The 14,115-nt window shown below is 36.1% G+C and overlaps 1 protein-coding gene across 1 annotated transcript in view; it reads right to left on the bottom strand.

The window, feature by feature from the left end:
* The window catches only part of vps50 (VPS50 EARP/GARPII complex subunit), a 151,660-nt gene that overhangs the window by 19,014 nt on the left and 118,531 nt on the right, over positions 1–14,115 (bottom strand). Inside the window, exon 23 of the mRNA XM_053492735.1 lies at positions 2,703–2,851. Coding sequence (XP_053348710.1) covers positions 2,703–2,851 — 149 coding nt within the window. The remainder of the gene's footprint in view (positions 1–2,702; positions 2,852–14,115) is intronic.

Below are 14,115 nucleotides of genomic sequence, written 5' to 3'. Positions count from 1 at the left end.
ATGTGTTCTTAACTGTCGTCACTCGAAGACTGGAACTGAAATTAGGCATATCAGTAAGATATCTCTAAGCCCTGACATGGTACTGGCCTCTGAATCAACAAATAATGTCAGGCTACTGGAATTAATGGTGCTATGTGAGAAACGCTTGGAGGAAATCCATGAGAGAAAAAAGCAGGGGTGGACAAACTACTGACGAATTATACTTAAGTAAAAATACAGATAGAAAGGTATCGTAATCTTAACTAAAAGTGGAAGTATGCAGGCAACAAAAGCAACGAGGCTGCTTCTTTTAGAATAGAATATTATACTTAGGTTCAAATTAAATGAAAAGGAAAATTGAACTGTCCGATCCACACACAATTTGGCACAGGTTTTACACTGGGTGCCGTTCCTGACGCAACCCTCTAATTTTATAAAAGATCAAATCCAAATCATAACCCTTTTAATTAATGTGTAGTGTTTAGTCATTGGCTGGATGAAAGAAAATCTTTCTTCTTATTATTATTCCTATTATTCCTATTATTATTATTATTATTATTAATTTCAGAGGGAGGTGTGCGGTTAGATATTCAAGAAAAAGTTGCCTGAGCAAATAAAAGATTACTTTTGCAAGATGTGCATAAAAATGCAACAGCAGTTAGACTGTCAATTCAACAAAAACTGATTTTCATGCTTATTAAGTGGAACATGGGCTAACTATAAAGCAGCTCAACATTTCAAACCTTTTACAATGATATTAACTATAAAAACAAAAAAACTATAAACAGCAACAATCTTTCAAAAAAAAAAAAAAGTCACTCTTTGAATAGAAGCTTTTTCACCCAATCTAAAGCTGCAAGAATCATGCGAAGCACGTGCAGCTAATTTTTCTTCTCCCGAGTATGACGAGACCACTGGTGCATACTGACACGGCTGAGCTGTGCATGTTTTGGGCTCCATATACAGTACTCTACTATGTATGAGCAAAACGTTTTCTTGAACAAAATTGCAAATCTCCACAGCAGGACCTGGATGCACTACAATGCAACATTCAACAGAAAGAAGATAAAATCACATTACTCTTGCTGAGTTACTGTAGTCAAATAAATCAAAAAGGTGGTTTTGTTAATCAAGTATGCATGACTACATACAGTATCTTTTCTCCATTGGACCCTCAACAAAAAAAAGTGTGAACACCACTGAACTACAGCATATTCACCCTGGTAGGTATGAAGAGGATGAAAGCTATCCACAACATCACTGCTGCAGCTGAGAAAATTTCAAGTCATGGTCTGATTAACTAAGGCTGGGTCGACTGACCAAGACCCCAAACAGCCAGCGGCCCCAGGAAACTTCACTGATGCGTGCAGGAGCATCAGCAAATGTATTGAATTGGTGCCACAGTTCTCCTTTTTTAAATCCCTAAAAAAAGATAAGTTACAGCTTGTCTTTTCTTAAGGGCACCCCAGAGAGCATTTTTTCAAAGCAATTGGAAATAAATCAGTTTGAATTTGCACACAGCATCAGGTTAGTGCAACTGGAAACCAGCCATTTTTTTTTTTTTTTTTGGTGGGGGGGGGGGGGGCGACATGCATAGAAATACACACATACTGTACTGTAGTATGAGTCCCTTTAGTACACAAAACGGTAAAATATTAAACTAGTGCCAAAAACTAATTTTAGAGACTAACAATCATGACTTTTATTGACATGAATGTTGAATTGTTTTGAGTGGAAAAGTAGGATCATCAATCCTACTTGAAAAAAGAGATTTCCTTCCGTTGGAAATCTACTGTATCTCTCTTTTTTAGTATGTTTTGTATGTAAAATAAACATACATAATATAGTAGTTTAATTTCATTTGCAGGTTAAAATAAAAGGCTCTGTAACAGGGGTAAGCAACTTACATTTGTAAAAGTCATGTTACATAAAATTCCTTGCTTACAAAGGTCCAAATCTGACTGAATGATGAAAATACTTAACTATCAGCGCTGAACTATCAATGACTGTTTTTTTGCCATGGATGAGACTGAAGTGTTGTGTTTTGACCAGCTCCGTGAACCCTGAATGGCATGCAGATAATGCCATGGTAGAGTAGCCCTGGAGCACGGACGTGAAGGGCCTTGCTTATAGTTCCATTAGTGGCAGCTTGGCAGTGCTGGCGCTTAAACCCCTGAAATTCTGAACAGTAACCCAGACCTTTCTCTGTCTGAAAACTACAGCTAATTTTATTTTCCCATTCGGACACATTCAACACATTCAGACAGGGAATGAAATCACAAACTACTGAGTACTGAGCATCTTTTCTCCATCTGACCCCCAACAAAACACTGTGGACACCTCTGAACTACAGCATATTAAACAAACATCGCAGGTTTAAAAAGGATAAAAGCTATTCACAACATCAATGCTGCAGCTAAGAACATTTCATGTAATGGACTGATTCACTATTCACCAGCAGCCCCAGGAAATTTAACTGAGGATCATCAGCAAATGTACTGATTCGGTGACACAGTTCTCATCTCTAAAAAGAGAATAGTTACAGCTCGTCTTTTCTTAAGGGCACCTCATATTAATTACAGTATATATTCAGTTACGGAATTCAGCATGCAGACATACATTGCTGGGTTCGCATTGGGACTGCAGTCTGCCAGCTGATGATCCCTGTGCAATGTTTGAATAAATAAAATAAAAATGAAAAAGGACAATAGTAGTGCTCTTACAGTGACTCTGTGGCGACTACCCGCTCTGCCAGCCCATACAGTGTGCTGCTGGATGTCAGAACCACCAGCTGGCTCAGGTGAGGGCTGGGCACCTTCTCCTTTCTGTCCTCAGAGGATCCGTGGGTGGCAGTGTTCTCTCCTCCTGCCTCCTACACAACCCGAGAAACAAAAGAGCAAAGGTAAATGGTTGTTGCTGCCCTAAAAGCTAGAACATCTGTCAACTGAATCGATGCATACACACAAACTCAGCAAGAAATCAGCGGAACATAAATGAATAAATAATACAACAGTTTTATAGTAGAACAGGCCACACATCATCTCTTATCATTTTCTTGGCAGTAACAAAGCACTTCTGCACCAAACATGAATTGAATGCGTTGTCAGCCTGCAACAACGTAAGCTACTCTTAAGTACGTCATTATAGCTGTGTAAAAAACTAGAAGTAAATTGAACATGATTGAACATAATTCCTAGGATTATGAATTCGTTACTACTGGGCTTTAATCCAAATCGTACATTACAACACATTATCGAGGGAAAATTAAGTGCGTATTTAAATCAGCATGTTTTTTTTCACTTATCTTAACGTCAGTAAAAATGGACAAAAAATCTATGCGGTACTGCATTGACGTCATAACATTTAATGACGCAATTTAAAAGCCGTGATTTAAAACTTGTTTTTTTCCATCTCTCCCATGGCAAGCTGAAAAATTACAAAAAAAAATATATTCAAACAGAAGGTAGCTGCACTCATGATTCAGACAGCAGGATCAAAGGCACGTCAGTGCAGAAGATCAGCTTATTTTATATTTAAGCATTTACTAACTCAAAAAGACACTTTAATGCAAATAAACCTGGAAATTTGACTCAAGTTTTATGAGGGTGCTGAAGCATTACACACAGGTAGCAACACAGATGAAGGAAAAAAAAAGATAAAAAAAAAAAATTACCACACACTATCCTAACAGCAACAATGTGACAAGATTTCACAGCCCTCTTATGTTGTTTTCCAAAACTAAGGCAACCACTGTCCTTTTCTTCAGTCTACTGTCCATTTTTATTCAGATTTGGTCTGACTGCAGCAGTAACTAAAAAAAGAGAGAATAGTTTTCAGTGATCCACAGGATCCACTGTATCATCATTCTCTTGAACTTAGCTGACCGGAGATAAACCCGGTGAGATCGTCTGCTGACGAAGCTCATCTGCCTCACATACAACAAGATTGCTGAAACAACTAAAACTGGGTTAAGAACTGTCCAATGCATTATTAAATATTAAAAGTATAGCGCTGAACTACCACCTTCAAGCAAGAAAGGTGGTCGGATAAAAAAAGTTAATAATCATGATCAGAGATCACTTAAACATTTGGTAAAATCTAATCATTAAAGTAAACTCACAGCTTTGTACAATAGTAAAATTAAGAGTATTTCCATAAGCACAATGTGACGAGAACTTGAGGGATTAGGACTGAACTGCTGTAAAGCCTTAAGAAAACAACTGATCAGTGAGGCTATTTCAAAAAGGGGCTTTAATTTGCTAGAGTGCATAAAGAACTGACTGTGGAGCATTAAACAAAGGTCATGTGGTCAGATGAGTCCAGATTTACCCTATTCCAGAGTCGGGGTAAGAATTGATGCACCCATCATGCCTAGTGCCTACAGTTAGAGCCTGTGGGGGTAGGGTTCTGGAAAATGAGGTCAACTGACTAGCTACGTACATTAAATACACTATACGACCAACTTTTTCCATCGATGGATGTTTTTTTCTTCTCTGATGGTACAGGCATATTCCAAGATGATAATGACAATTTTATCGGGCTCAAATTGTGAAAGAGTCGTTCAGGGACCATGAGACATCATTTTCACACATGGATTGGCCACCACAGAGTCTTTCTCCCATCATTAAAACAAGATCTTGGGAAGAACTCTAAACGGAAAAAAAATGTTGTGCCATTGCATAAGCATATAGAAACAAAACAGAGCAAAAGGCAGTCCAATTGTTAGAGTATAAGGAAGGAAGGAAGAAAGGATGGAAGAAAAGATATGTACATACAGTAGAATTAGATAAAAAAAAAAAACGGATGTGCAATAGCACTTGACCCATCGGGAGAAACAAAGTACAATACTCAACTCAACACAGCGTTGAATTAACAAACACCACTTTGTACTGACCCTTTTTAAATATAAGAGTGTACATATTGATTTTTTTTTTCCCGGCTAGATATAAATGCTAAAATTTTAAAACCATAATCGTCCTTGTTTTAGCCTTGACAATGCAGTAGCAAACAGGGTCTAAACAGAAGACTTCAAGGATCTTTGCGTGATTGAATATGTACAAGCAAAACAAGAGAAAATTCATAAAAAGCTAAATAAAAGTAGTTTGACCATGAGGCCGGATAAGTGACCAGCGGTATACATTGTTCTCAGGAAGTGACCTGGCAACAGCACTGTGCCATAACTGTAAACAGGATAATAAACACTGATTAAATCAGAAGTATAGTAAAGTGCAGCAAGATTGGAAAATGCTCATTATAAAGACTATTAATATAATAGAATTTGATTGAAGGGAATGGAGAGTCGCGATAATTGATTTACAATAAAAAAGAAACACTGTGCGTCTGGACAGTGAACAGTGTGCTCTGATGAAACCTTTAGATAATTAAAGTTAATTCATTTAAAGAAAACAAACATATATCCAACATACAGTGCAGGTTTTATATAGGTAATTTTAATCAAATTTTAAAAAGCATGTAAGATCCAAAAGTATCAGTAGCAGAAAAAATTATTGCATAGTTCTCGTAGGTCTTATGTGTGAGTATAATTTCCCTTTTAAATTTTCACAATACACTGACCTCAATCCAAACACTTCAGCTGTATATGAATGACATATTGTGTACAGTTGTTCCTACAGAATTATATGCAATGCAGGCCAAAAAACACTCTGATCTTTACTGGCACAAAATAATAAACAAATTAACATACTGGCTACCACTTCACAAACCTGCATCTAAAAAAAGTGATGTATGAAATTCCACAAGCCATGGGTTAGACATTGAAACAAATGTTCCACGAAAGGCTCATTCCCCAGACAAATCTCAGTAGCAGACTTGGGTATCAAAGCAAACATCCCTCATCCATCAAAGCAGATAGTGACTATTACGGCATCTAGGTCTATATATGTGTTAAAACCTTGACATGCCCTGTTCTGCTGCATATCTATTGAACAGAGAGGGAGACAGAAACATTTCAGACATTCTATATGGCATATGGACCTTTTAAACATGTATGCTATATACTGATAATTCTAGATATTTTAATTCTAGCCACACTGGCAGGCGTCTGATATTGAACATTTTATACTCTTTTCCTTTTAATTCTTGAAGGAATGCATACATACAGTATAAAAAATATGGAAAGAATAAGTCACATGTCTCCGATTATATTAAACAACAAATAAACTAATCCAGAACTAACCTGACTAATTCTTCAAATATTGTTATTTATGTGTGATGTGAATAGACGACAATTTTGTGTTAATGGAAGTCCTCCAGAGAATCCATTAACTCTCCTCTTATGCCTCTAAATTTCACCAAACACTAGACGTTTCGTATAATAGAGTACAATAACTGGCCACTTTAATTAACAAACTGGACAGTGAATGTTTTCAGCATTAATTAACTATCTTATGTATAACATTATAACAAAAATGAACAACAGGGAACAATTCATAGGATCCTTACAAGACATTAAACTGAACTTTTTCTCTGAAACAAGGCCTTATTGCTTAATTAGCTGAATGAAGATTATGAATGTCACTAAAATCAATAAATGATTCCAAGAAAAACAACACAGAATCAACATTCTTGGTTTCTAACAAATTCAAGAAGCTGCAAAGGCATTGCAAAGGCAATGAGTTCAAATGGATGCTACTGTATATATTTCATAAACACACAAGTAGAGAGAAAAAAACATGTACTGTACAACCTCGGTAAATAGAAAAATGGTTGAAAAGCATGTTATTATCATTACCAACAGAGCTACTGAAAAATAATGTAATATTAACCTCTATTCGAAGATTAAGCCTGAAAATTATATTGCAAATAGCTTGACTGTAATCTTGTTTTGTACTGTATGTGTCTGGATATTAATATCAACACATGAAGAAAATAACAGTGCTAAAGTGGTAATCAGGTGTTGGCAAAGATTGCATTGTGGTAATGATAAGCATGGGCTAAAGTAATCACAATGAAAAAGAGATTAATTTATGTCAGATTAAGTCTTTTTTACGGAGGACAAATTTATTTGTTTTGCCTTCCACCTTTCACATATCCTCCTTTCTATACTTTCACACAGTTGATTCCAAGGATCTTCATTATAATGCTTTGGTAACAGGTCTACCTGCAAAGTCGTACATTTTATTTAGAAATGGAGAATGAGCTGCAGAATAATGAATTTTAGATTACATATAATATTCTCACTGGTGGTTGGGTTAAAAAAAAGTGTGAACTTTAGCAAATCAATAAGAAGGAATGATGACTCATATCTTTGATGTGTGTTATTAGATAATAAATGACCTGCAGTTAAACACTGATTATGTAGTGTAGTGCTGAAAATACTGCTTTCCAGCAATGCTGGTGCTGTCAGAACTAGGTTTTAATAAAAGCAGCTGAGAACAAACACTGTGCTACTAGTAAACTGCAAATTCTTTATTGAAGAAATTTTAAGTTCAAAGCCTCTGACTGTTACAGCCCTTTATATATATATAAAAAAAAAAAAAAACATACGCCGACCCAAGAAACACTGAAATCTACAAGGAAACATCACTGTAAGCGATTCATTACTTAAACAGTGTCACACGAGATGGAGTGCTGTTGTGATAAATATCAGCATACGCTAGCTGCAATGCAAGTGCACAAGTGCCAAAGGCATCACAGCCATGCTGATATAAAGTACACCAGCATATCTTAAGTGTAATATTGATTTTATACAACAGTTCCACAAACACCATGTACTTTATTATCAACAGACTATAATTTGATTGATTCAACCATTTTTTTTGTCCCACCGACACATACCCTTCCTGGGAGAACTAACTACTAACTACTAAGAAGTTATTAGTTCTTAAATGCTTATAGTATGTAGCCAAAAGGTAATAAAAATAAGATGGTGGTGGTGGACCGTCCTAAGAAAACTTGCAAGATTAACTTTAATTTTTTCGCTTATTCCTCTTTAGGATATCAGTTCTTTTCAATTTTCAGGTTCCAGGATGAATCCCAAATAGAGTTAAATTGAAAGCTAGTGCACTAGGGTGTACAATCCCTTGTCCCACAAACCAATTTTAAAGTAGTGCCCTTAACTAAGGATACAGTGGGATCTGCTAGTTAGTGTTGTAGCTCACTTTAAACAAAATAAAGATAATTTGGAATGACTAAAAGGCAATCATTAAGTAGACAAAGTGGAGTTTAAAATTGACATACTGTAACATTATTAGATGTGTTTTCTTGCCAAAGGTGCATCCACGAATGGTTTTAAATGTGGCATGTACTGTAGCTGCTCTCTCGTCAGTATGGCGGACTGTAGCGACCTACTTTCACCCTAATGCTGTGACTGGCTGCTAGTGTAATTACCGATTGCACTGTAGAACACCTGGTACACAGAGTCATACACAGTGTTAGGGGACATTACTTTTTAAAGTAACTGATTACATTACAAAATTACTGTCTTCTTTCAGTTATATTACAGTGTTACTTCCTGATAAATGTAACTAGTTCGAGTACTTTTCCACTGCGGAAAATTAAAACTCCTTTGTAATTCCTCATGCATGTTGTTTTAGTTAAGACCTTTATAATTATTCTACCATCATCACTCTGCGAAGTTTGGCCCATAATCTGTTAACTATTATTACCCCTATCTCACCTACGTGGTTTTACGTGGCGGCCGCAAGTACAGTATGGTTCATAATGATTCACTGTGAGTTTTGGCGCTGTAATTAGGTTTCCATCTTTCCATGCGTCGGTCCTCGCATAGTCAAACCGCATACAGATAAGTGAGATCAATAAGTATTTGATCACTCTGCGATTTTGCAAGTCCTCTTAGAAATCATGGAGGGGTCTACAATTTTAAGCATAGGTGCATTTCCACTGTGAAAGACAGACACTAAAAAGAAAAATACAAAAAATCACATTGTATGATTTTTTAACAATTTATTTGTGCATTACCGTGTCAAATAAGTATTTGATCACTTGCTTATCAGCCAGATTTCTGACCCTCAAAGACTTGTAATTTTGCTTTTAAATAGTCCAGCTACACTCTGCTCATGATTCTAAATTAGTAGCACCTGTTTAAGGTTGTTAGCTGTCATAAAGACACCTGTGCACCCCACAATCAGCCAAAGTCTAAGTAGCAACATGGGCAAAACCAAAGAGATGTCAAAAGACACAAGGGACGAAATTGTAGACCTTCACAAAGCTAAAAAGGGCTTCGGGGCAATTGCCAAGCAGCTTGGTGAAAAAAGAACAACTGTTGGGGCAATTGTCAGAAAATGGAAGAGGCTAATGATGACGATCAATGTCTCTTGGAATGGGGCACAGGGAAGAACTCTCCTCGTGGGGTACCAATGATGCTAAGAATGGAGAAGAATCATCCCAGAACTACACAGGAGGAGCTGGTCAATGTAGTGAAGAATGCTGGGAACATCATTTCCAAGGCTACTATAAGTAATACACTAAGACATCATGGTTTAAAATCTTGCATCGCATGGAAGGTTCCCCTGCTTCAGTCAGCCCATGTCCAGGCCCATCTGAAGTTTGCCAGGGACCATCTGGATGATCCAGATTAGTCATGGGAGAAAGTCCTGTGGTCAGACGAGACCAAAGTAGAACTTTTTGGTCTTTACTCCATTCGCTGTGTTTGGAGGAAGAAGAATGATGAGTATCATCCCAATAATACCATACCTACACGAAACCTGACAGATCTAGAGAAAATTTGTAGAGAGGAGTGGGCTAAAATCCCTCCTGCAGTGTGTGCAAACCTGGTGGAACCGTTTGACCTCTGTAATTGTTAACAAAGGCTTCTGTACTAAATATAAATTTTTTTTTACTAAAGTAATCAAATACTTATTTGACACAGTAATTCACAAATAAATTGTTAAAAAATCATACAATGTGATTTCCGGATTTTTCTTTTTAGATTCTGTCTCTCACAGTGGAAATGCACCTATGCTAAAAACTGTAGACCCTTCCATGATTTCTAAGTAAGAGAACTGGCAAAATCACAGGGTGAACAAATACTTATTGACCTCACTATGGGTGAGATAGGGGTATAACAGCAGGAATAACAGAGGGAGGCGGGGCTTGTAGGACAACTTTCTCACACACACACACACACACACACACACACACACACACACACACACACACACACACACACACACACACAAACGGATTGGGAATGGCTGCTGTCTGGCTCATGGATTACATAAATTGTCTGAAAAACGGATTACATTTTTGAAAAAATAACTAAATAACTGAGCACTTAATCGGCAGACCTAACGCATTAGATTATTTGTTACATCAAAAAGTAATCCAAGTACTCTGGGACATTAAACCATAAGTATGACCAGTGTTGGGTGTAACGCGTTATATGGTCATACATATGGTTTAAGATTTTACTGTCCATTACCATCACTCATGGAAAGCCTCCTGTCCAATCAGATTACTCAGTTGGAACTAACTGTTGTATAATATAAGACAAAACAGTTCTGTGTTCTGCCTTGCATTACTGGCATCACTACTGTCAAAGCTGCTGTTAAAGAAAGTTAATCAATACCTGTCATATTTAACCTATCAGATTCGAGAATTCAACAGCACTGTGGTATAAGCTGCAGGAAAAAACATAAATTTCAGGCTCTTTAGTTTCTGTGTGGATAATTCAAAGATGGAGGAAGTGTGGAATTAACTTACAAATCCCTAGTCGTCTTTTTCTTTTGGTAGTACAATTAAACGGTGCTTAAGCTTAATAGCTTATTATGGTGTTATTTGTAACTTACCAGCATTTAATTAAATTGGAATTAAAAGGGCTTAAAAACAGACAAACAAACTAAATAAATTTATTTGAATAATCTGAACAGCTGAGTTCAGGATTCTAGATTATAATCTTCTGTAACTACTGAATAACAGCAAAAAAGCATTTAAGACAACTGATAACTGAAGTGCCGTAATGTAAAAAAAAAATTTAAATTGCATCCCAGCATATTATTAGCTCTGTCTTATTTTAAAGTATACAAAACTAACGTGGGTCAAAAAAGTTGTTTAACCAGGTACATGTACATGTACAGTATGCTGTACTACAGAGAATAAATAAGAAAAAAAGGAGCATTAATACTAAGCCAATGCCTTTGTTCTTGCAAGTTTGCAATACAATCTTACAAATTCTGTGTGTTTGAAAACAGAACTGTACCATACAGAACTATACTTTCATAGTAGTTAAATAATGCAGACATCCGCATACAATGTATGCTCCTATCTCATATCTAGAAAACTGGAGCTGCGATGAATTTCATGCTGCCATGTTCATCAATCTCCAATTTATCAGTTAAGGTCAATATATTCAGTTCAACCTTAATCATTCATAGAAAACTAAATTCCAGGTTAGGACGCCTTGCTGTTTTTCATTCTTCATTAAATTTTGCACAGAGAAAAAGATGCATTACAGGAAAGGACAGCTTAACCTAAGGCTCTGTCTTTCACTTTGCAAGTGTGTACCTGCCCTTTTTTCCCCATATTACCACAAAAAGGTCAAACAAGGAAATATATTCATTCTGTTCAGGAAAAAGGCCATGCAACATGAACAAAATTAATCTCTCAGCAAATATAACAAATATTATAGGAAATCCAAAGTTAATAAAAAAGCTTAAAATAGCCTCCGTATGAAATTAAGTGAGTGGGTGAAACAGAACGATGAGTTGAGCAGAGTTCAAGAAAGGGTTCATTTTCTTGTTCAGTGAAGAAAAAAAGAAAAGAGAAATTTTGCCATGACTACACACCTAAAGAAGTAACAATGTGATAACCAAGAGCATATGTGTGACATTACAGTTAAATTCCACAGTGGTTTTCCTTTCTATTTCTATACGATCATAGATGAACTGTATGAACAGATGAACAGACAGGTTTCATGATGGTAACTCAATGCTAATCATATAAAATCTGGCTGCTGAACGGCTGATAGGGCCCATGTGTTTCATGTAAATCAGTCATTTACACATGAAATTACAATGATGTACAGTACTACTGCAGCTTGATCAGTGTAGCACCACACAAGCTCAATCCCATTTAACATTGGGCTCTTAAACAAATAGAATAACACATTTTTTTCTCTGTATGTGAGTTTTCTCCAGGATCTCCAGCCTAAAAAAACAAAAAAATATGGACAAACTACCCACACTAGCATTATCCCTAGGTAAGAGTATGTGTGTCGATTATGCCTTGCAATGGACAGATGTCCAATCTGAGAGTGCATTCGCCTGCCTTATACTCAGTGTTCCAGATAGAGGCTCTGGATCCACAGTCACCCTGATCATGATAAACATATAGGAAAGAACATATGAAAGCTCACTGTTATTAAATTTATTATATCATTTTATTTTTAGAATTAAATGCATTATACTATGAAGTGGTCAGTTTGTGCTCTTGTGAGAAACGGTCTAAAAAACACACGAGTATAAAAACATATTCAATAAAAAAATCTTAGAATAGTATGATCTGTTTGCTTTTGTTTTGTCTTTCATTTACAGAACAATCAGACAGCCATCAAGAAAGTTAATTACAGCCTGAGAGCTCAGACAGAGCAGAAAAACTTCCAAGAAATCTAACCGCAACCTTTTTCAAATAAATGCAGATAGTTAATTAGAAAATGTAGTCTAAGGGGCAATGATTCATAACTGATTAGCGAAGTGCTAATCCATTAATCTGAAAATTTACAAAATTGAATGATGAGGGAAAAAAGCCAGTGCTTTTAAATTCATATAATGAAGAGATAAACGAAATGCATTTCATTATGTTTTATTACAAAATGTAGTTAAATTCTTAAATATAAAAGGTGTTAATTCATTTAGAATAGCTAATCTTAGCTATTTTAAGGAACAAGCAGTAAAAAATAAGGATCAAGGATTTTAGAAATCATTTGCAATCTTTAATTTCTCAAATTTCTCTGTATGATTTACACCCCATTTTTTCCCCCTGGTGTAAACCCCTTAGTCCATTTTGTTCTTCCCTTGCTTGCAAAGCTACGTACTCCAACCACTAAAGTTCCTCCTGCTGAGTGTGTAACAAGTACCAGCACCAAAAACCTCTCTGCAATATGATAATCCGGTGATTTTCACAAAATCTCTAAACACCATAAAGTCTTATAAAGTTTCAAGTCTTTGTTGGACACAGGAGGAAAAAGAGAAAAAAAAAACAGATTAGAGATAAGGAAGAATGTGAGCTCCAATTTTCTAAAGTGGAGCGAGAGAGACTGTAGAGTGCTTTGTCTCAAGGCATTTGCATCAAAGGCTTCAGAATCATCCGCTGACCCTTAATGACTGCGACTGCAGCTTGTGCTTTAAAATCAACAGGAAGATTATGGCTAAGAGAAGCCTGAGGCAAACCTGATGGAGATTCAATCCTTTTTTTTAACAAATACTTCCCAAATCTCTTCTCAGTTGTGAAAAAAAAACAATATGAAAAAAAGAATTTAATCACATTTATTAGTAGTTCTGACATTTTTCTAATGCACAAAGAACAGGTGATGGGAATCTTTAATGCTATTATTATTATCATTATTATTATTATTAGAAAACGGAAAAATGACAAGTTAATCCGGGAGCCATTCTCAAACTGATATGATTATTAAAATACACTTTCTTCTTTAGTGTTACAAGAGCATTTTGTTTTTTTGTTATTTAGGAAGAATTTTGACTGTGAAAAAAACAAAACAATTATTTAGGTCTTGTGGTTATTATAATAACTAATCATTTTTACAGCTAAAAATAGAAAAAAAGGGACAGGTTAGAGTTTGGGTCAGTGGAATTTTCTCAAACTGACATGCTTTTCCATTACATTGCGCAGCCATACTGATAAAACATAAAGAAATATATGGCATCATAAATCTCTATAATGCTATACGTTCAGCTTGCTCTTAATCCCAGCCACATGATCTTAAGGGGGATTGCATTTTTATTCTGATGCTATCCAAGAAATTTTGCCCACAATACCTACTTTGTGATTCTCCTGGCTTTGAGAATTAAGCCCCATCACAGTGTCGTCTGTAAAAACTCAGCATCTGCTACATAGAATTCATTTGGCAGACCTGACTGGTCTGCACTGCTGAAATATGAGTGTTGCTCTTGGCTTTCATCTCAATAGTAGCAGCTGATT

The sequence above is a fragment of the Clarias gariepinus genome, chromosome 3 (assembly GCF_024256425.1).
Source record: "Clarias gariepinus isolate MV-2021 ecotype Netherlands chromosome 3, CGAR_prim_01v2, whole genome shotgun sequence".
Classification (NCBI taxonomy): Eukaryota; Metazoa; Chordata; class Actinopteri; order Siluriformes; family Clariidae; genus Clarias; species Clarias gariepinus.
Note: the sequence above shows the minus strand (reverse complement) of the source record. Positions and strands in the feature narration are given on the sequence as shown.